Source organism: Tupaia chinensis, unplaced genomic scaffold (genome assembly GCF_000334495.1).
Source record: "Tupaia chinensis unplaced genomic scaffold, TupChi_1.0 Scaffold000674_2, whole genome shotgun sequence".
Classification (NCBI taxonomy): domain Eukaryota; kingdom Metazoa; phylum Chordata; class Mammalia; order Scandentia; family Tupaiidae; genus Tupaia; species Tupaia belangeri.
This window is the reverse complement of record NW_006160198.1, coordinates 1,157,307-1,178,317: the sequence shown is the minus strand read 5'-3', so window position 1 is coordinate 1,178,317 and position 21,011 is coordinate 1,157,307. Positions and strand designations below refer to the sequence as shown.

The following is a 21,011-nucleotide window of genomic DNA, read 5'->3' as shown; positions in this document are numbered from 1 at the left end:
TTTCCCTGTCCCCACTCTCTTACTTTCCACTCTCTCACTCTTTTAAAACTTTATTTACTTATGAAAGAATGACAGAGGTTGTTTATGTCCTCACCAAAGAAAGACAGAGACAGATGGAGAGAGAGGAAGTGAGAAATCATACTCCACTTCCACCCCCAACCCCACCCTGCAATCCCTTATCCTACATTCTCCTCTTGGGATTTGGGGAACACATTCATATGCCCCCAGCATGATTTTCAAGCTTCCAGGTCCAGGACTCAAACCATGGTTGACCATGTAGAAGTCCAGTGCTTTAACTACCACACCACCTGCTGGCCCTCTCTCACTCTTATTAAAAAAAAAAGTTCCAGCTACACATGGAACTCAGAGTGGAACAATAGAGAAAATCAAGAAATGGATGAACATTAAGTATAGATAACTTATTTTTTATTGATATTTTTTATTTTATGATTTTTAATTCACATTTAATTGTACATCCTTAAAGCACACAATATGGTTTTCAAAGTATGCATGCAGCATGTGATAAGCAAATCAAAGATATTATCAGATAAATCATTTTCAATAGAGATCTTTGCATTTTTATGTGTGTTAAGTATTTCTTCCCTGAGCACATTTTACTCATCCTTTCTTATCCACCCCCACCCCATAACAGTCTCTGATATCTACATTCGTTTACCTGCTGTATCAGAAATGGAAAGATCTGAAACTAAATGATTTTTGACAAAGGCCAAAAACTAAGTGGGAGAATAGTCTTTTCAGCAAACAGTGCTAGAGCAATTAGACATCTATAGGTAAAAAGTTAACTTTGACCTGAACTTCACATTGTACATAAAAATTAAATTAAAAAAATCATGAATCTAGAGACCAGCAGATGGTGTAATGACTACATTGCTGGACACCCATGTAGTCTACCGTGGCTTGAGTCCTGGACCTGGTGACTTTAAATTCACTCTTGGCACATGTGTGCATTCCCAAAATCCCAAGAGGAGAACAGAGGAGAAGGGATTGCACTATGGCCATCCCTCTTGGGAGATGATATCTCACTTTCTGTCTCTCTGTCTCTTTCTGTGTCTCTAGTGAGAGTGTACACCCTATAGGAAAAACTGAACAAAAGAAAAATAGATCATGAATCTAAATGTAAGCTATAAGATTATAAAACTTAGTAGATGGAGCCATCAGAAGGTATAGTGGTTAAGGTGCTAGACTATAGTGGAGCACAGTTTGAATCCCAGACCCAGCAGCTCGAAATTCATGCTGGGCATGTATGTGTGCATGTCCAAAATCCTGAGAGCAGAATGGAGGAGAAGGGATTATGGCATGGTCATCCACATTGGAGGGTGATTTTTCATTTTCTGTCTCTCTTTTTCTCCAGTGAGCATGCATTCCCTCTAGCAAAAATCTCTCTTTAAAAAAAAGAAACAAAACAAAACAAAGAAACAAAACAAAACAAAACAAAACACACACACAAACACAAAACACAAAACAAAATAACCTAGAAGAAAACAGAAGACAATCTTTAGGATCTAGAGTTAAGCAATAAATTTTCAGACATGATATCAAAAGGACAATCCATAAAAGAAAATATTCAGGGCTGACAGATGGCGTGGTGGACTCCTATATGGCCGACCGTGGTTTGAGTACTGGACCTGGCATTTTGCTATCTCACCTTCCCCCTCTCTCTCTCACTCTGTCCCTATCTGATCTAATTATAAATAAATAAATAAAGTTAAATAAAAATAATGATTAAAAAAGAAAAATATTCATAAATTAGACTTTACCAAATTGAAACTTTTATGCTGTGAAAGACCCTGTTAAGAGGATAAAAAGACAAGCTAGATATATGAAGAAAACACAAGACTTACAAGTCATATATTTAACAAAAATGTTAGATGTGGAATAAAGAACTATCGAAGTTCGATAGTATGAAAATGAACCAATGAGGAAAATAGACAAAAGACATAAATATTTTATTAGAGAAGTGATACATATAGTAAATAACACATAGAAAGTATTCAACATCATTGGTCATTAGGGAAATTGAAACTGCTATGAGATATCATTGCATACCAAATAGAATAGCTAAAAGAGAAAACAGTCATAAAAGCAAGTGCTGGTAAGGTTACAGAGAAACTGGATCTCTAATATATTTCTGGCGTGCATATAAAATGGAAGACTATGGAAAATGGTTTGGCAATTTCCTATAAAACTGAAGGCCTGGTAGTATTGACACACATTGCTAAGACATTGCTACTTAGAAGCTGAGGCTACGTGAGGGGCCTGGGTTTGATTCCTGGCTCAACCTGAAACAGACCAGCTATGGTGGGCATGTACTTGTTCCATTCTTAAGCTGGGAAACTGGGGCAGGATTGTGACATGACAAGACCCTGTCAAAAATATCTCTCTCATAAAAGAACAGGCAAACAGGGCCAGCAGATAGTGTGGAGATTAAGGCAGCTAGCTGGATGCCACATGGCTGGCTGAGCAGTTTGAGTCCCAGACCTGGTGCCTCTAAAAACATGCCAGACATGTGTGTGTCCATGCTCAAAAATCCTGAGAGGAGAATGAAGTAGAAGGGATTGTGGTGTAGCCATTCCCCCAGGGGTTCGATTTCTCACTTTCCCTCTTTCTTTCTCTCTCTCTCTGTCTCTCCAGCAAACCCACATGCCCTATAGCTAGCTAAAAGATAAAAATAAAAAGAAAACAAATTAAAAAGCAAGCAAACAAACAAACAAAAAATAAACTTGTACTTACTATGTGATCTAGCAATTGCACTTTTGGGTATTTATCCCAGAGAAATGAAAACTTATGTTCATACAAAAACCACTTCATGAATGTCCACGGCAGATTTATTTGTAATAGCAAAACTTTATGAATAATCCAAATGTCCTCAAGTGGCTAAATAGTTAAATTCTGATATATCTATCCAAAGAATGGAAAATTACTTAGCAATGAAAACGTATAAGCTGTTGATACATACAATAGCTTGGATGGATCTCAAAGGCATTATGCTTAATGAGAAACAAAAGTCAACCTTAAAATGTTGCAAGCTATATGATTACATTTAGGTAACAGATTCAAAATTGCAAAATTATTACGATAAATAATAGATTAATGGTTGTCAGGGAATAGGAATAGAGTGAGAGTTGAGAATATAAACGTATAGCACCAAGGAGTTCTTTTGTAATGATGGAAATAGTTTTGTATTTTAATTGTGGTAGAGGCTACATTAATCTGTACCTGAGGTAAAAAGCATAGAACTTTATACATACATACATATATAAAATTTAAATTTTTACTTTCAAGGAAGCTGAGATGAAATGACATAGATGTTTTGTCACTTATTTAATCATCTTCATTGCTATCTACCAGTGAAATTTAACTACAGATTTCCTTATAATAAAGGATTTGATTATTTTATATAGATCAGGCTTTTTATTTTTAGAGAGAGTTTTTTTTTTTTTTGTTCCTTTTAGAGAGATATTTGCTATAGGGCAAGTGTGCTCACTGGGGACAGAGAGAGAGGCAGAGAGACAGATAGAAAGGGATAAATCATTCACTAGGGGGATGACCATGGCACAATCCCTTCTCCATTCTTCTTTTGAGATTTTGGGCATGCACACACATGTTCCTGGCATGAATTTCAAGTCTCCAGGTCCAGGACACAGACTCTGGTTGACCATGTGGAAGTCCAGTGATGTAACTATTAAGCCATCTGCTGGTTCCAACAATTCTCTGTACAAAAATGACAGAAAGTCCTGTAGCCCAGAAACTCTAATTAAGGCATTTTCCTACAGTAAAAAATCTGTATTCTCCCAAACACTATTATACCTTTTCATAACCTAAATCTTTACTACCTGATAGACTGGAAACTAGAATTTCAAATGTGACAAGGTTCTTCAGTCAAAATAACATTAGTGTAAGTGCTGTTACATACTCTCCCTTTCTTTAACCCTTTTTGTCTGAAAACTGCATCATATAATAGTGGTACCCACAGGGACAAAAGATGTAATAAAGTTTGTATCCCCTCCCCTGGTGCCACTTCATTGTAGAGTTTCATTACAGAACATATCAAATAGTTTTTTTGTGTCTTATTCACAAGTGAAAATAATGTATTTTTATCTAGCACAGTAGGTAATAAAGACAACAAATGTGGATAATGTAAAAAGAGAGAACAAAGAACCTGTTTTTCATCTTCTGATTTGTTCCAGATAAGGATGAAAATTAAATGTTAAATCAGTTGTTTCTACTATAGGCATTAGTGTAAGTTCTTTGAACTGAAAAGGATCATAAATTCAACAAGGTAATTGTATTATGGTTGGAAATGGGCACAGACTGGAGAAAAAATTTTAAATGTGGACTTGATTCCTATTTTGACAATGTCACTGTCTAGGTGATCTTGGGCAAGTTATTTAATGTGCTAGATTTGTCTTTTCTTTTTACAGATGGGAAAACTGTGGCCCAGGAAAGTTGAAAGACTTTTCCTTGGTTACATGCTGGTTTAGCTGTAGAGTACAGACAAAACTTAAATTTCCTTTTATTTTTAACTATTCCTAGGCACTTGCTACAGTACTATTCTATCTCAAATGTCTGCTAAGAGGCTGAAACTTTGTGACATTACTTTATATCTAGCAAAAAATTTCAATTGTTATATTGATTTAAATAATATATTCTTTTTTCAAAAAAAAATTTTTTTTTTGGAGAGGTTTTTGCTATAGGATGCGTGCGCTCGCCAGGCAGAGAGAGAGAGAGAGACAGAAAGCGAGAAATCACCCCCTCAGTGGGGATGGCCACACCATAATCCCTTCTTCTCCATTCTCCTCTCGGGATCTTGGGCACACATGCATACACACCCGGTGTGAGTTTAAGCCACCCGGTCTGAGACTCGAACCGCAGTCCACTACGTGGGAGTCCAGCGACATAGCCATTACACTAACTGCTGGTCTCAATAATATATTCTTTTACCATTAATTCTAATCAGAATTTTTATGCTGGTATAAACAGCTAACATGGTGATCTTTATAAGTTGCGTTAAGCTAACTTATGTCATAGAAAATATCATATAATCTTGGGACGAGCAGTTAGTGTAATGGCTATGTCGCTGGACTCCCATGTAGTCGACCGCAGTTCGTGTCCCGGACCCGGTAGCTTAAAACTCAAGCCGGGTGCGTGTGCGTGCGTGCCCAAGATCTTGAGAGGAGAATGGAGGAGAAGGGATTGTGGCGTGGCCATCCCCCCTGGGGGGGTGATTTCTCGCTTTCTGTCTCTCTGTCTCTCTCTGTCCGTCTGGCAAGTGCATGCACCCTATAGCAAAAACCTCTCCGAAAAAAAAAAGAAAAAGAAAATATCATATAATCTCAATGGCTTAAAAACCACAAAGGTATATGTAATGCATGTCTGTCGTGTATCAGTGGAAGCACTATACATCTGTCCATTGTAGTTCCCTAGAGTTCTCCGGGCTGATAGAACAACTTCCATCTTGAACAGTGCTAATTGGCATGTCAGGGAAGAGAACTCTAGAGGGTCTTATCTTAGCAATTAAATATTCCAATTAAGAAGTGACATATGCATCGTTTCTGTTCCCAACTCATTGACCAGAACTAGTGATAGTAACAAGAAGTCATGAACTTAAAAATGAGCCAGGTGGGAATAGTTTCCTACTCTTATTAGAAAAAAATAGGAGAACCAGATATAGTTGATAATCAATACTAATGATCATTACATGATTTGTGAGTTATTATAGTCTTGTTAAGGATGGAAACACTATAAGAATCATTAATATGAAACATTCTCAACTGTGTAGACAAAAATGTTCTAAAAAATTGTTACATGGGAGGTATTGTCAGTGATTTGGGACTTAAATGAAAGCTTTCCACTTCTGTATTTTCTAATAGACATAGCTATTTTTCCTTGTTTGTAAACCTTTTTTTTTTTTCCAGGAATGGCTATTGTTACCCGTTTGTGTCCATTTCACTTTATGGAAAGTTTTTTTTTTGTTTGTTGTTTGTTTTTGTTTATTTGTTTGTTTTGTGTTTTTCTTTTTGTACTCTAGGGACAGATTTATAGCTTTCTTTTTTTTTTTTTTTTTTTGAGAGAAGTTTTTCACTATAGGGCGCATGCGCTCGCCAGACAGAGAGAGACATAGAGACAGAAAGCGAGAAATCACCCCCCAGGGAGGATGGTCACGCCGCAATCCCTTCTCCTCCATTCTCCTCTCGGGATCTTGGGCACGCACGCACACGTGCCCGGCGTGAGTTTTAAGCCACCAGGTCCGGGACACGAACCGCGGTCGACTACGTGGGAGTCCAGCGACATAGCCATTATGCTAACTGCTGGTTCCCAAGGGACAGATTTATAGCTTTCTTGATCTCTTGCTACTCTTCAGTTGATCATTTTGATAAACTCTTTTGGTTAGTTATTTTAGCTGACTTATCTGATTCCCTAACTATAGTTAGTTCCACATATTTATTATCTGCTAGATTTGGGTAATTTGATCACCTAAAACTAGTTTGATATCATATAGAGAATTTGAATAAAATGTTTACAGAGAAGAAATGGAGCCAAAAATGACTGAGGAAAGAATAAGAGAAATGGTGGAAAATGGGAGAAAAGAAAGACAGTTAAGCTAGGGTTGTTCAGAAATGACATAATTAAATTAGTCATCTATTAGGATTTGAGAGAACATCTCTGAAAAAGTGACAGAGAGAGTGACTTGTGCCAGTGCAGTGAAATTACTGGTTTCCTTTTATCCCTTCCATTAATTTTCCTTATAAAAAAATCCTAGGTATTACTTACTATTCATTTCACATCAAGAAGGCAATAGCCTCTCATCTGATAGCATATTAAGGCTTCCCGTCTATTTTTCATTTTTGGCAAGAACTTGGGGAATGGGATCTGAGACTAATTGTCATATATTTGGCCCCTGGAAAGTGACAACTGTCACTAACTTTCATCCAAACAAACTTACAATGGTTTTATTTGTTATATATAGAATAAACCTCAAATTATATTACCCTCCTTAAACATCTATGAGAAAATTACCAAGAGGTTAAAATAGTCAGGTTTACAATGTTCCACTAAAGAAAAATGAGTATTTATTCATTTTATTTTTCCATTATCTTTTCTCAAAGAAATATAATCTACTTGTTCTACAACAGATTCACTGTGACCACTGGCTAAACATTTTTTATTAAGATGTTTTATTCAGAGCTACATGAATTAGCAAACATGAGTTTTTCTTTTATTTTAATAATATTTCAATTCCAAAAAGAATACTTGTGAAGTAGAATTAAAAAAAATAAGCTTGGGCTAGCTTTTATAAACTTGCAAACTAATTAAACCAAGAAACAAAATGAATACCTTCATATTCTACCTTTAATAATTGGAATAATTGATCCCTTTTACATACAGTTTAATATGCAATGTGCTGATAATGCTATTTGTTTGTATAGGTGGTTGAAATTCGAAGAAGATGTGGAAGATGGAGGAGAAAGGTGGAGCAAGCCCTATGTAGCTACTCTTTCGCTGCACAGCTTATTTGAGTTGAGGAGTTGTATCCTGAATGGAACTGTTTTGCTGGATATGCATGCCAACACATTAGAAGAAATTGCAGGTATATTTTTTTCTCTTTAGTCTATTTATATGGATGTAGCTGATTTTTCTCTGTTTATTATAATTTTGTACATGCATGAAATTTGGAAAACTAATTCTCATGATCAGTGTATGGACCTTTAAAAATTATTTTCTCATACTCCTTGATTTGAGATAAAATATCTAAAATCTCAGGATAATAGCTTAGCTTGTCAGTGGCAAGCCTAGAATGGGAAAGTAGATATCCTGTCTACCATTCACTATTAATTGTTTTTTACTACTATAGTTACTGTTACCATGAGATAACTGAAGGACAAAAACCCTTAAAATCAGAGGTTAATTTTTCAGTATTCAGACATATAAAATTGTCATATAAAAAAGTCTGTACACATGAAAATTAAAACATGAAACATATTAAATGCATTACTTTTACAGAAATGTAGTTAAAGAACTCCTGTATCTTTTGATCTGTAAGACAAAACTACAAAATCCATAGAAATGAATTTTAAAAGAATATATATGAAACGATTAATATATGTTTTTAAATGAAAAGAAACAAAAAGACTCTGGTAAGTTTAAAAACAAATTCCTATTTTAGGAGGAAAAACAAAGGCAATACTATATGTAATTTATTTGTGAAAGATTTAAGGAAAGACTTGTCTGTTTTAATTATATTTAAGGATGGTGAAAAACTTCTGAAACTATGTTTTTATTAATCACATAAATTAGACAAGATTGTATTACAAAAATAATGTATCTAATTTTCAGAATAGATCCATGAAGTAGGTGTCCTTCCCATTTTTTCAATGGAAAAATAAAAACTCTAAAATTTTCATGGCCCAGATTCCAACCAAAGGCCTCTGACTCAGTGTTCCTTTTGTAGAGAAATGCTTTTTTTAATGATAATTTGATAATCTTCCTTCCGTGATTTGAAAGAAGAAATGGATACTAGAACAAAGAATCAGATAATCTTAAGCTTTACTGATGTGGTCACTAGTGTTGATAGGCAAAATACATTGTAATATGTGTGAAAAGAAAAATAAAGATGGAAACATCTTTGCTTACAATATTAGGACAAATCCCCCCAAGTCTTTATAAAGTAAGCCTTTGCTTCATGTAGTATTTTTAAAGTGGTCAATCACCCTTTAAAATACATAACTACATCTTAAAAGACTATAAAGTTAAATTTAATATAATTTAACAGAGTCTAGTAATAATCACATTAAATCAAAACTTAAAGAAAATGGTTAGCTTTGAAATTAACAAGCTTCCTAAGAATACTGAAAGCCCAATTTCTTAGTTTTACATTATTGAATCTTGCTGATACAGAATAAACATTTTAAAATTTTAATTAGGAATGAAATTGTTGGGCTTTTTATAGTAGTTTGAAGCTTGAGAAGTGTTAAACTTTGTAAACAATCTTTTTGATATTTGAAACAAACTTGGGTCTTGATATTATTATTGTTATCCTTATTTCATAAATAAACTAAGATTCAAAAGTTTAATTTTTTCTTACCCTAAAGAGTTCATTGCTGCTGATTAATTCAGTGATGACATTTCCTTCGAAAATGGATTAATCCATAAGAGTTTTGTACTGGCTATATATATAACAAAACTGTCAAACTTCTCAGCCTGGCAAAATTAGTCTCAGAAAATACTGTTCATATTTTTAACAGGCTTTAAATTTCTTAAAGTTTAAAATTTCTAATGCTTTCCTTAGAAAGTTATTCCCATAAGGAAATCTTGTAGTAATTTTACTAAATTTTTTTGTTTTATTACTGTAGTTCAGTTTTACAGTCTAAAACTATGCTTCCTTTTCCTAATCCTTCCCTTACTTTCCCCAAGCACATTCTGTAGAATACATGAAGGTTAGCAGTGTTAAATCTAACCTCTTCGAACCATTGCATTCTGTAAGTCTACCATTACAATGAAAGTAGTTAATTTTTTTTTTTGAGAGGTTTTTGTTGTAGGGTGTGTGTGCTTGCCAGATAGTGAGACAGAGAGATAGAAAGTGAAAAATCACTCCCCCAGGGGGGATGACCATGCTGCAATCCCTTCTCCATTCTCCTCTCGGGATCTTCGGCACGCACACACACACGCCCAGCGTGAGTTTTAAGCCACCGGGTCCAGGACTCAAACAGCGGTCGACTACATGGGAGTTCAGTGACATAGCTATTACGCTAACTGCTGGATCTGAAAGTTAATTTTTTTTAATTTAATTTAATTTATATATATTTTTGAAAGTAGTTAATTTTAAGTCTCAAGACCCCAAACCGCTTTTTAGTTTTCTTTCTGGTCTTGTCCCTAGTCTGTATTTTTCTGACTACAAAGTGGCCCAATTTGAAATGTCCCATTTTTATTGTAGAACAGCCTGTAAAATGCTATTCAGAATATGTCAGTAGTTTAAAGCTAACATCATATGGAAAAATAGGATTACAGATATTTATTTACATTAATCATTATTATCTTTTCTTAAGCTTTTAATAGGAAGAGATTTCCTCTCACTGATAATTTAAATTTGATGTATTTTATTTATTACTGTCCTCAATAAGATCTCATTTTCTCCCTATAGCTTGTACTTATTTTCTTATATTTTACTTACTACTATCTTCTTCTTTCTTTTGAGAGATTTTTGCTATAGGGCATGTGTGCTCACTGGAGAGAGACAGAGTCAGAAAGCAAGAAATCACCCCCCGGGGGGATGACCAAACGGCAATCCCTTCTCCATTCCCTCGGGATTTTGTGCACGTACGCAAAAGGTTATGTATGCACACATGCCTGGCGTGAGTTTTAAGCTGCTGGGTCTGAAACTCAAACCGAGTGGGAGTCCAGTGATATAACCATTATGCCATCTGCTGGTCCCCTTACTACTATTTTTATTCATGGACAATTGCTCTGTATTGCTAAGTGTGTAATAAAATTAGTATGCTTTAAATTTTTAGGATGTCTAATCTTGCAAATTATTTTTACATCCATTAGTATATTTTATTATCACAGCAATCTTAAGAAGTAAAGAGGAAGGAGGCTATTTTTCCCATCAGACAATCAGGTGAACAGAAAATGATATATCAAAGGTGACATTTGCAGAGATAGAAATAATTTCTTTTTCGGGCCAGCTCTGAGGCACAGCTGTAATGCTCTACTTAGGAAAAACTGGATCTCAAGTGGTAATAGCAGTTGGAGTCCATGACTTTTTTTAGCCTGAAACATGCCCTGCACATGCACAAGTGCCTATGATCTGACAAGCTGCCAGACTGGAAGAAGAGGATTATGGTATGACCAGATCCTGTATAGGGTGCTTCTCTCTGGCTCTCTTTCACATGTGTATGCATGTGATTTATCATGAACAAAGAAAAAAAAAAACTTCTTAAAGAAGTAATTTCTAAAAATGATTATTTATTTTTTATTATTAATTATTTTTCTTTAAAAAATTGATGAGAGAGAAGGGGAGAGTGAGAAAGCAAGCTGCCAGGTCTGGGACTCAGACCACCACACCACCTACTAGTCCCAAGAAGTAATTTCTTTATTAACCTAAAAACATAAATTTTATTTTATTCTGTTTCATAATAATTTGTGAAAATATAGTGATTAAGACCCGAACCTTTTTCTTTTTATCCTAGTTATCATTATTTTCTTTATATTAGGCAATTAGTAACACATATGTCACTAGTTTCAGTTTTCCAAAAGGTAGATCCTATAGGTGAAGGGTTCTAATCCCTAGTACTTTGTGAATGCACAGGCTCTGCCGCACTGATTTCTAGACTATTCTCGGTAGAAGAATATGACCCAAATAGTGTTTTGAAATGAACCAGGATTTTTATATCAATGTTCTGATATACTTTAAATAGACTCAAAGAATTCCTTTAAGAGATTTTTGTAGATTTAGTAGCAGAAAATCCCTTTTGTATCTGGCAGGTCTGTCAAGAATTTCTGGTATAATTAAAGTAGGATTTTCTTTTGAATAAAGTTAATTTAAAATATATCTATTTCCCAATGTCTCAAGGAACTCAATAAATTTAAACCTTGTTTTCAAAATATTAATCTTTTCAAATCCAAAATTCTCCAGATTTATTTCTTTTTTTATTTTTCTTAAACTTTATTTTATATTTATTTATTTTCCTTAGAGCAAGAGTAACAACACCTCCAACAGAGTCTTGACACAGGGATCCACCCCAAGTCAGGTAGCCCAGACTATAGGCATGTACATGCCCGGTATTCTCAGGTTGGTCTCCAAACACAGCCTTGCACCCTTCCGTGTGGGTCTGCCTCACAGAGCACTGTGCTCTCTACTGCTTTGCCACTCTCTGGCACCCAGATGTATTTTCGTACCATGATGTATTCTGATATGGAGATTACTTGTATTAAAAATGCTTTTTAATTATATTCATGTAAATTACAGAGAATTTTGTGGTTTATGTTAATCTTCTTGAAATTCAGCATTATAAAGATTAATCATGGAAACATTCTCTCTGCAGTGTGTCTACTTTAACCTAATTCTGTCAATGAGAGGAAAAAATTAATATCAAACCAAAATCAGTGCCATGGACTGATTTTCAATTGTAGCTCTTAAATCACTAAAATAACCTCCATAGTCTAAAATCTTTTATTGAAGGAAAAATCCCCAGTTCCATTAAATGTATTGTGTAGATCTGGGGATATGAGAATAACTGTGTATTTTTCTTTTCTTGCACAATATCCACGTTAATATTTTTTTCAACAGAGAATGCTACATGCTTTGTCTGTTAAGTGTTTCTTCTCTTTGCACCTCATAACCAGCCTCTGCCATTCATTATCTACTATCCACTTCCCTTCCTAATAGTCTCTAGCACCCACCTGTACCTCTCTACTATCATATATCTGGACCTTTCCATTTCTGCCATGGAGTACAGATATTTGGTATATATTGAGTAGGGACATACAGTGCATATCTTTTAAAGTCTGGCATAGTTGTCTCAATATTAAGTCTTCTGCATTCATCGATTTTGAATCAAATAATAGGTTCTATTTTTTAATTTAGCAGGTTTTTTTTAAAGAGCTATATATAAGATTATTTTATTACTACATCTTCTCAATTGTTTCTTTCTTTTATTTGTCCTTTTTCTTTCTTACTTGGAAAGATTTGGGTTTTCATTCAAGGATCTTCTTGTGGTCTTTGTCCAGTCTTAGCTTACTGATAACCACCTTGCTGGGGTGAATGCCCACTTGGACAGTTGTGCCATTAGTCTTTTCCTGCTGTACCTGCTCAGTGTAAATGATGTTTCTTCCTGTAAACTTGGACTGTGTTGCCAGTTTGCTGACCTTCATTTGTCCTCATACAACCTGAACTTCCTCATCCTTTTGGATGGGCATGGATCAGTATACTATTACCTCAGCTCTTTGGGAAGATGGGAAGACTTAATCGTCTGGTGAACGTGGGAAGGTGTACTCATTGGAATGCTTTTTATAGGTTTTGCTTCAGTCAAAAGTCACAAAAAGACTGAACTTCATTTTGTCCACTGCCTCTCTAGTGATGGCTGCAAAAGAGAAAGGAGGGTTGTTTCTCTTTCTTCTTTCTTTCTTCCTTCCTTCTTTCTTTCTTTTCTTTCTTTCTTTCTTTCTTTCTTTCTTTCTTTCTTTCTTTCTTTCTTTCTTTCTTTCTTTCTTTCTTTCTTTCTTTCTTTCTTTCTTTCTTTCTTCTTTCTTTTTCCTTTTTTTTGAAAGAGATTTTTGCCACAGGGCACATGCACTTGCCAGAGAGACAGAGAGAGGCAGAGAAACAGAAAGTGAGAAATAATGCTCTGGGGGAATGTCTATGCTGCAATCCCTTCTCCTTTATTCTCCTCTTGGGATTTTGGGCATACACATACACTCACCTGGTGTTAGTTTTAAGCTATCAGGTCCAGGACTAGAACCATGCTCAACTATGTAGGAGTCCATGATGTAACCATTACACCACTTGCTGGTCCCTTAATTGTTTCTTAAGTATGAGTAGTATTTCATAGTATACACCACAGTTTTTCAATCCAGTTATCAGTTTTTGGACATTTAGGTTGATTCGATGGCTTAGCAATTATGTTTAATACTGCAATAAAGATAGATGTGCAAGAGTTTTCCTATCATTTGGGAAAATATCAAGGAGTGGGATTACAGTTCATATGGAGTTCTTATTTCTAAGTTTTTGAGAAACTTTCATATTCTTTTCCACAGAGGTCATGCTAATTTGCATTCCCGTCAACAGTGTGATAAGGTTCCCTTTTTACCACAGCCTCACCAGCATTTGCCGTTCTTTATTTTAAAATGAGACTGGAAGGACACTACGTACCTCTAGAAGGTTAATTCACTAAGAAGATATAAAATTATAAATATTCATGCACCAATTCCAGGGCACCCCATATGTAAAAGAAGGACTGCTAGAGTTAAAGGGAGAATTAGACTGTAACACACTAATTGTTGGGGATTTCAACACTTCACTGTCCCCACTGGACAGGTCTTCTGTACAGAGAATAACTTTATATTTTTCAACATATCTTACTATGACAGTCTTTAATGTGGAAAGTACATATTCTAAAATAGTTTGTTTTTAGTACACACACTTCTGACAGTGCGGGAAACCAAATAATAGAATTTAGAAACTCCATTATTCTCCTCTTCTCCTCCAGTATCTTTTAAAGTGAAGACAATGAGTTTTCAAAGAAGTTATATGATTTATAGAGAGGCAGAGATTTATATGAAATTTGTGAGACTTCATGTTCTCTAAGGGCTTTCTTAGTCAAGATGATTGAATGATGATAAAATCACTATATGATCAAGACGAAAATGATTTTTCAAGTATTGAGGTCTTTTTCTGGGAATACCACTAGTTTATCTAGAACAGGTTTAGTGTTAGAAGACCGTAACCTCTCTTTTTCTTCTTGCTTCTTCTCCGATCATCTAGGTCCTGGCATGGCACTTTGGCAGGCTAGCCGGTATTATTTAGGCCGGCCTGCCAAGATTGCAGAGCTTAACTCTGGGACCAAAGTCATTATGGTCTATTATCCTTTCCCACTTTCAAGTTAATACTAAGATATATTCGATGGTGAATAGAACAATGTTAAGTGATTAGAGAATCAGATACCCTATGGTACTGAAATCTCACCACAGTATGAGTTATATTCTTAAACAAGATAATTAACATTTCCAGTTGTTTATTATTATTTGATAATAATATCACAGTTATATCACAGGAGAGCTTACTGTGTATTTTCTGTGACTAATGTGACAGATGATTTTTAAAAAAAAATATTTACTTTCTCTTATGTAACTAATTCAAATAGAGACCTTATCTCTGAGAAATTATTTTTATGCTATTCAAGCATAAAAGATTGTGCTTCATTAGAAGTTACAAATTATAAACGTGTGCATGATTTATAATGTTAATTTTTAAACTACCTTGTCATATCATAGTAGTTCTTTAATAACCTACTTTACAACTTCCATTGTGAAGCATAATGCATACTTTCTCTACATTTTCCCATCTTAGCAAAGTTTCAGCATAACTTCATTTATGTTGACAATTTGTCATTTCCTGATTTCAAATTAATCTATTAATATCCAAGTAACAAAAACAGAGGTTTAAATATTTTTCTGTACTATCACATATTTTCAGAATTGGAAGAGACTTTAGAGGTAATTACAGTGGCTGACTTTCAAACATTCTAGGTATATATTCCAGCTGACTCCCAAAATATTCATTCTACTTTTTTTTCCATTGTAAACAAAAAAATCAAGAGAGCAAATATAGCCCCATGTGGCAAATATATTTTGATGCCTGCTTTTTGCAGGGCTTTTGAGCTAACAATGGTAAATACATTTTACATGGTTGTCAGTAATAAAAAGAAGATAAATATTTTGTGATTTGAAAATTACATGCAATTCAAATTTCAGAGTTTGTAAGAACATTTTATTGGAACACAATGATGCCCATTTATGTACATGTTGTTGGTGGCTGCTTTCTTACTATAAAAGAAAAGTTGAGTGGTTGTGACAAAGAAAAAAAATCACATGAATCCTATCTTCTTTGCCAAATACCAATGTACAAAATTGATTTAGGGTAGGCAGGATTATGTGAGTTGGACTTCAGAAAAATGTGTCCTGGCCAGGGGGCAGAAATACTATTTATTTAAGAGAAAGTCACAAAAGCCAGTCTACTTATCACTGGTCAATAAGCGAAGACATATATGTCCTTATTGTTCTTGCTGGCAGGCACCTTATGATCATAAGAAAAGTCAGCCAGAGATTGAAACTGAAACCTAGTGGTGGGAGGAGGTTACAGAAAAACAGATAAACGGATTTAGAGCCAGCCAACTTTGGTCTTGTCAATATATGAGCCAATAAAATAAATTGTTTTAACTTATCTGATTTGGGCATTCTGTTATCAATAATCCAGCTTTGTCTCTACTCAACATACTGTTACAAGATAGAGATAAATGTATTAAAACAAATTTTTTTTTCTCTCTCTCTCTTTTTTTTTTTTTTTTTGGAGAGGTTTTTGCTATAAGCCGCATGCGCTCGCCAGACAGACAGAAAGAGACAGAGAGACAGAAAGCGAGAAATCACGCCCCCCCCCCCCCCCCCCCCGGAACTGCGGTCGACCACGTGGGAGTCCAGCGACATAGCCATTACGCTAACTGCTGGTCCCTATATTAAAACAAATTTTAAACCAGGGACTCATAACTGATTGAATGGAAATTACTGAAAAGTTTTGTAGTTAGAAATATTTACTAAGGACCTCAATATTCCAATCAGTGCTTATTAATCCTGACAGTGATATATGAGACAGGTATTATTCCCTCTGCTAAAAACAAATTTAGACAAGCCAAAATTCAACAGTTTATTTAAACAAAGGGCAAGCAATGTAAATTGGGCAGCCTCCCAAAAGATGGCTTCCAAGAGACTATAGCCAGCCGCATGATTTCCAGGGAATATATGTGGGCAGAAAGGGAAGGTGATGTGTGCAGTAAAAAAGGGAAAGCGCAGTACAAAAACAAGTGAGGGAGTGAGATACAGAGATTGTTGGTTACAGGTGGAAGGTAGGCTGCACAAACAGCCTGAAAGGTGGGCTTTCTGTGACTGACTGAAATGTGATTAGCATGACTGACTAACTTACTAACCAGCTGATACACACACACACACACATAGCCTAACAGATACAATTTTGGCTTATCCAGAGTGATCCAAATGTGAGAGTATATTGGCCATTTTAGTCCAGAATAGTTTAGTTTAACAATTTCCCCCGTTTTGGTCAGCCTTGCAAATGTTTGAGAGATTGACTAAAACTTAGGGCATGGGAGCCACTCTCTGGTACTATTATAAATGCCATTTTCTTGCTTTCAGTGTAAAAATTAGAAGTCACGATATTACACAAGTCATACGTGATGTCATACAGGTCATACAGTTTTTCTTTTGTGCTTTTCTGGGTCTGGCTGAAAAAAGACCACTTAGTGTTAGATAGAGGGCTGCATTCAAAGCATTCAAGACTCGAGAGGATCGAGTGCACCAGGAAGACTAATGTGATGACTAAGGTGTACTCCTTAAGAAAAGTTCCCATGAAACAAGCCAAAATGAATTAAAACAGGTTAAGGTTCAGGCAACATAGGCAATTCAATAATATTTGAGTCTAGTTGTTCATTATTATTGTCCGAAGTGTGATAATGATCGAGGACCATAGTTCTTTGTAAAACGGACTGATTTAAAGAGGTATTTACTTTTGTCGTTAGTCTAGTAACACAAGTCTTAATAACCTGGAAACTTACCAGGAGAAATATAAAGATTAAAAAACTTTGAAAATCCCAACCCTGCCATTCAGTCTTTAGGATGCCTGTATAACAAATACTAGTTGCACTTATGAACACATTATCTGTTCCTTTCTTTTGAGAGACTTCCCTACTATATTTGGTGGCTGAATCTAAAGAAGCAGCAGTATCGGCCACCTTTTTAATTAAACTGTGGTATCAAAGTCAGGAAGGAGATAAGTACAGCAATTCAGTTTTGTTAAAAATGAAACATAAGCCTCCAACTTGAGTGAAAGGAGGTCTAAAACTGTGTGATGTTCCTTTAAATGTTTTTGTTGAATTCGCATATTATTGTTACCTTTTAGAGGGTATCCTCTACCCATCTGAAACTCTGGGAGGTCTGGTTTGCTACAAAATCCAAAATTTCTCCTACTTTATGGATAAGTTTTAAAATCCATACAACCTGCACCTCACTACTACCAAGTATTAGTCCCCACGAACCCCACTGGAATCTTTCTTTGGTGGAAACTAACTTATCTTCCATCTATTTCAAGGTTGGTACTAATTTTGGTTATTGACTGTTTTGACCTATGTTTATAAGAGCCATTATGAGGACTTATGGGGGAAGCTATTCAAAAGGCAGGAGTAAGCCAGGCTAAATAGTAAGATCCAAACTATTGCGGGGGCAGAAGATACTAAGCAAATTTTCCTCAGACCCAATATAGGCTTGTGGTTGTTGGAAAAGAGGGCCACCTAGTGGCATTAGGACAGGGGTCAAATAAATCTGTCTGCCCATAAATCTTCATGGCTCCTGAACAAGGTCCGGTGGGGAACTTACCTTTCTGTGGTCCCATGATGGCATGATGTAAGAGTGCATACCCATACTTAGAAAAAGGAGACTGTACTGGGTTTAATCCAGTAGCTTCAAACAAACAATTGCTTGTACCCACGTAAGTAATTACTAGATATTGAATGTGTGATGCTTAGAAAGACAATATTCCCTTCGCAGGCATCTCTTGAATAGGTTTTTTATATTTGGTAACAGTCAAGTTATCATCCGGGATTGTTAAAAAGTAGCTTTTAGTGAGTGTAAGAAAATAATTAGGAGTGATGTTTAGAATATTAAGGATAGCTTTTCATTCTTCTTTTGGGGCTTCAGGGTGACTCTGTTTGGGGACATGGAAGGGCACTGGTACCAATGGAATTGTTTTTTTGATTTTTTGGCATTAACCTGCAAACCCAGCAATTGCTCTGATATTGTGCAAGGGCATAAACTTGAGCTAAAGCCACCCACTGATTATGGTCCTATGGGTTTTCCTGTAAAGAGGAAGAGTTAAGACAAAGGAAGTGAGAGAAAAAGAAAAGGCACAGTCTTCATGATGGCAAAGTTCCTGCTCTATGAATCTGAGCAAAATTGTCCTCGCTTTGAATGTCTGCTTCAAGAAAGAGTTTCTCCTGCTCAGTTTTACCTTAAGATCCCCAGTAGGTGTACAGTCCCAAGAGTCTAAAGGGGCCCTTTGAGTTGAAAAATGTGGACCCAGGATTCGAGGCCTTGAAGCTTTACCACAGTGTAGGTGGTGAGAAAGACTTGGTATGGTCCCTTCCAGCGAGACTCAAGGGAAGTCTTTCTCGGATGCCTTTTCCAGAAGATCCATCCTGTGTAACATCCTGTTACTAGACCATGAAAAGTCTGATTATTCCCGTCCAGTGGTTCACAAAAGGTTTCTTTTACCTGGATAAAACAAATTGTGGCATAATGCATTTAGGTTTTACAGTATTTAGTCACATAAGAGTTTAGAAGAGCAGGGGATGCATGCTCTGTCATTAGGGCATAGGTCTCCCAATCACTATTCATAAGGGGTCGATTTCTTTTTTCCAGCAGGATTGGATCTGATTGCCATCAATGCCAATGGTAATACTTTTGGCCAAGGCAACCCAGTTGACTCTGTTAATTTTTCTAATTTTAGTTTTAAAATGCCATTTGCTCTTTCAACTCTTCCAGAAGACTGAGGGTGAGAAGGACAATGATAGTGTCTTTGTGTATATAGCACTTTATTTAACTGTCATATAATTTTCCCAGTAACATGGGTTACTCTATCACTAGAGATTTTTTTTTAGGTATGTCCCATAATGGAAACACATTTTCTAATAATTTCTTAGTTTTTGTCATAGCATCAGCTTTTCTACATTGGAAAGCCTTTACCCACCCCCCACCCAATGCAAATGACTACAGGAACATACTGATATTCCATTGAGGGTAGCAACTGAATAAAGTCCATCTGTAAATGTTTGAATGGTCCATCAGGTGGTGGAAATGTGCAACTTGATGTTCTGATTTTCCAGGATAATGGGTTTGACAAACCAAACATTGGTTATAAATCATCTTAGCAATTTTGGAGCAGGCACTCCACCAATATTTTTTCATAATTTGGATCATTTTATCTGTTCCATGATGAGTTGTGTAGAGTTTTTAACAATGAATGCTTCAAGGACGTGGTAAGAACCAAGTGACCATCCCAGCCCTCTTAACTGAATTTACAACCTTTTGAATGACAGGGTTTTTTAAAAATTTTTTCCAAATTAGGTGCATTGCACATTTTATCAAATAGGTCAATATAAGGAAGTTGACCTGGATTGATTTTATGGAGTTCATTTAAATTGCATGTCCTAACATTGTCAGCACTAGCTGATTTAGCATAAAAATCTGCCAGGGTATTTGCTTGATATTTAGGTTCAGTTTTATGGGTATGAGCTTTAATCTTAACCATGGCAATCTGTGATGGCAATAGGATAGCAGAGAGCAGCTTCTTTACTTGGGGTCCATTTTTTATGGGTTCCCACTAGAAGTCAGAAACCATCTTTGCTTCCATAACATACCAAAATCATGGACTACTGCAAAGACGTATTTACTATCTGTATATGTTTTCACTGACTTGTCTTTAGCTATTTGACAAGCTCAAGTAAAAGCAAAAAGCTTTGCAGGTTGAGCTGACTTAAACTGGAGAAGAGTCCCCCTTTCCACTAGTTCATATTTCGCTAATCATATAACTTGCCTGATATTTTTCTTTTGAATTTTTAGCGTAGGACCCATTAACAAAATGTATTATTTAATGGAGTATCAACAAGAAAGGCGAACTTTTCTGATATAACACTTACATAATTGTCATCTTCACCATTGTCAGGTATCGGTAATAGAGTAGCTGGGTTAAGTAAGGTAACCCAGGCGTTTTAGATGGAGATTAGCGGGATCTCATAAGATGTTAGACTGCTTGCTGAAAAATGTTGGGTTTGATTGGAATTTAATAAAGTTTCCAGAGCTTGTGGAACTCGTAAGTTAAGTTCATTTCCTAAAACTAGCTCAGAGGAATTTTCTACACCTTGGCTGCCACTGTTACTGCCTTTAAACAATTAGTATATGCCCTAGCTATTGGATTGAGCTGTAAACTATAGTATGCAATGAATCTATGTTCCCCCCATATTCCTGCATAAGAATTCCTAATGCTTGATAATTACGTTCATGAACAAACACGGTAAAAAGGTTTAGTGCAATTTGGAAGTCCTAAAGCTGGAAGCTAATTTTCTTTGTTTAAAAGCTTATTCATGACTGTCTTCCCAAGGTAAATGCTCTGGTATTGAGTTTCTCATCAGCTCATGCAACGGTGAAGCTATTAAGGA

General features: G+C 35.7%; 1 protein-coding gene across 1 annotated transcript in view; it reads left to right on the top strand.

Moving 5' to 3' along the window:
- The window catches only part of SLC4A10 (solute carrier family 4 member 10), a 155,193-nt gene that overhangs the window by 7,648 nt on the left and 126,534 nt on the right, over positions 1-21,011 (top strand). The window contains exon 2 of the mRNA XM_027776513.1: positions 7,449-7,609. Coding sequence (XP_027632314.1) covers positions 7,579-7,609 — 31 coding nt within the window. The 5' untranslated portion in view covers positions 7,449-7,578. The remainder of the gene's footprint in view (positions 1-7,448; positions 7,610-21,011) is intronic.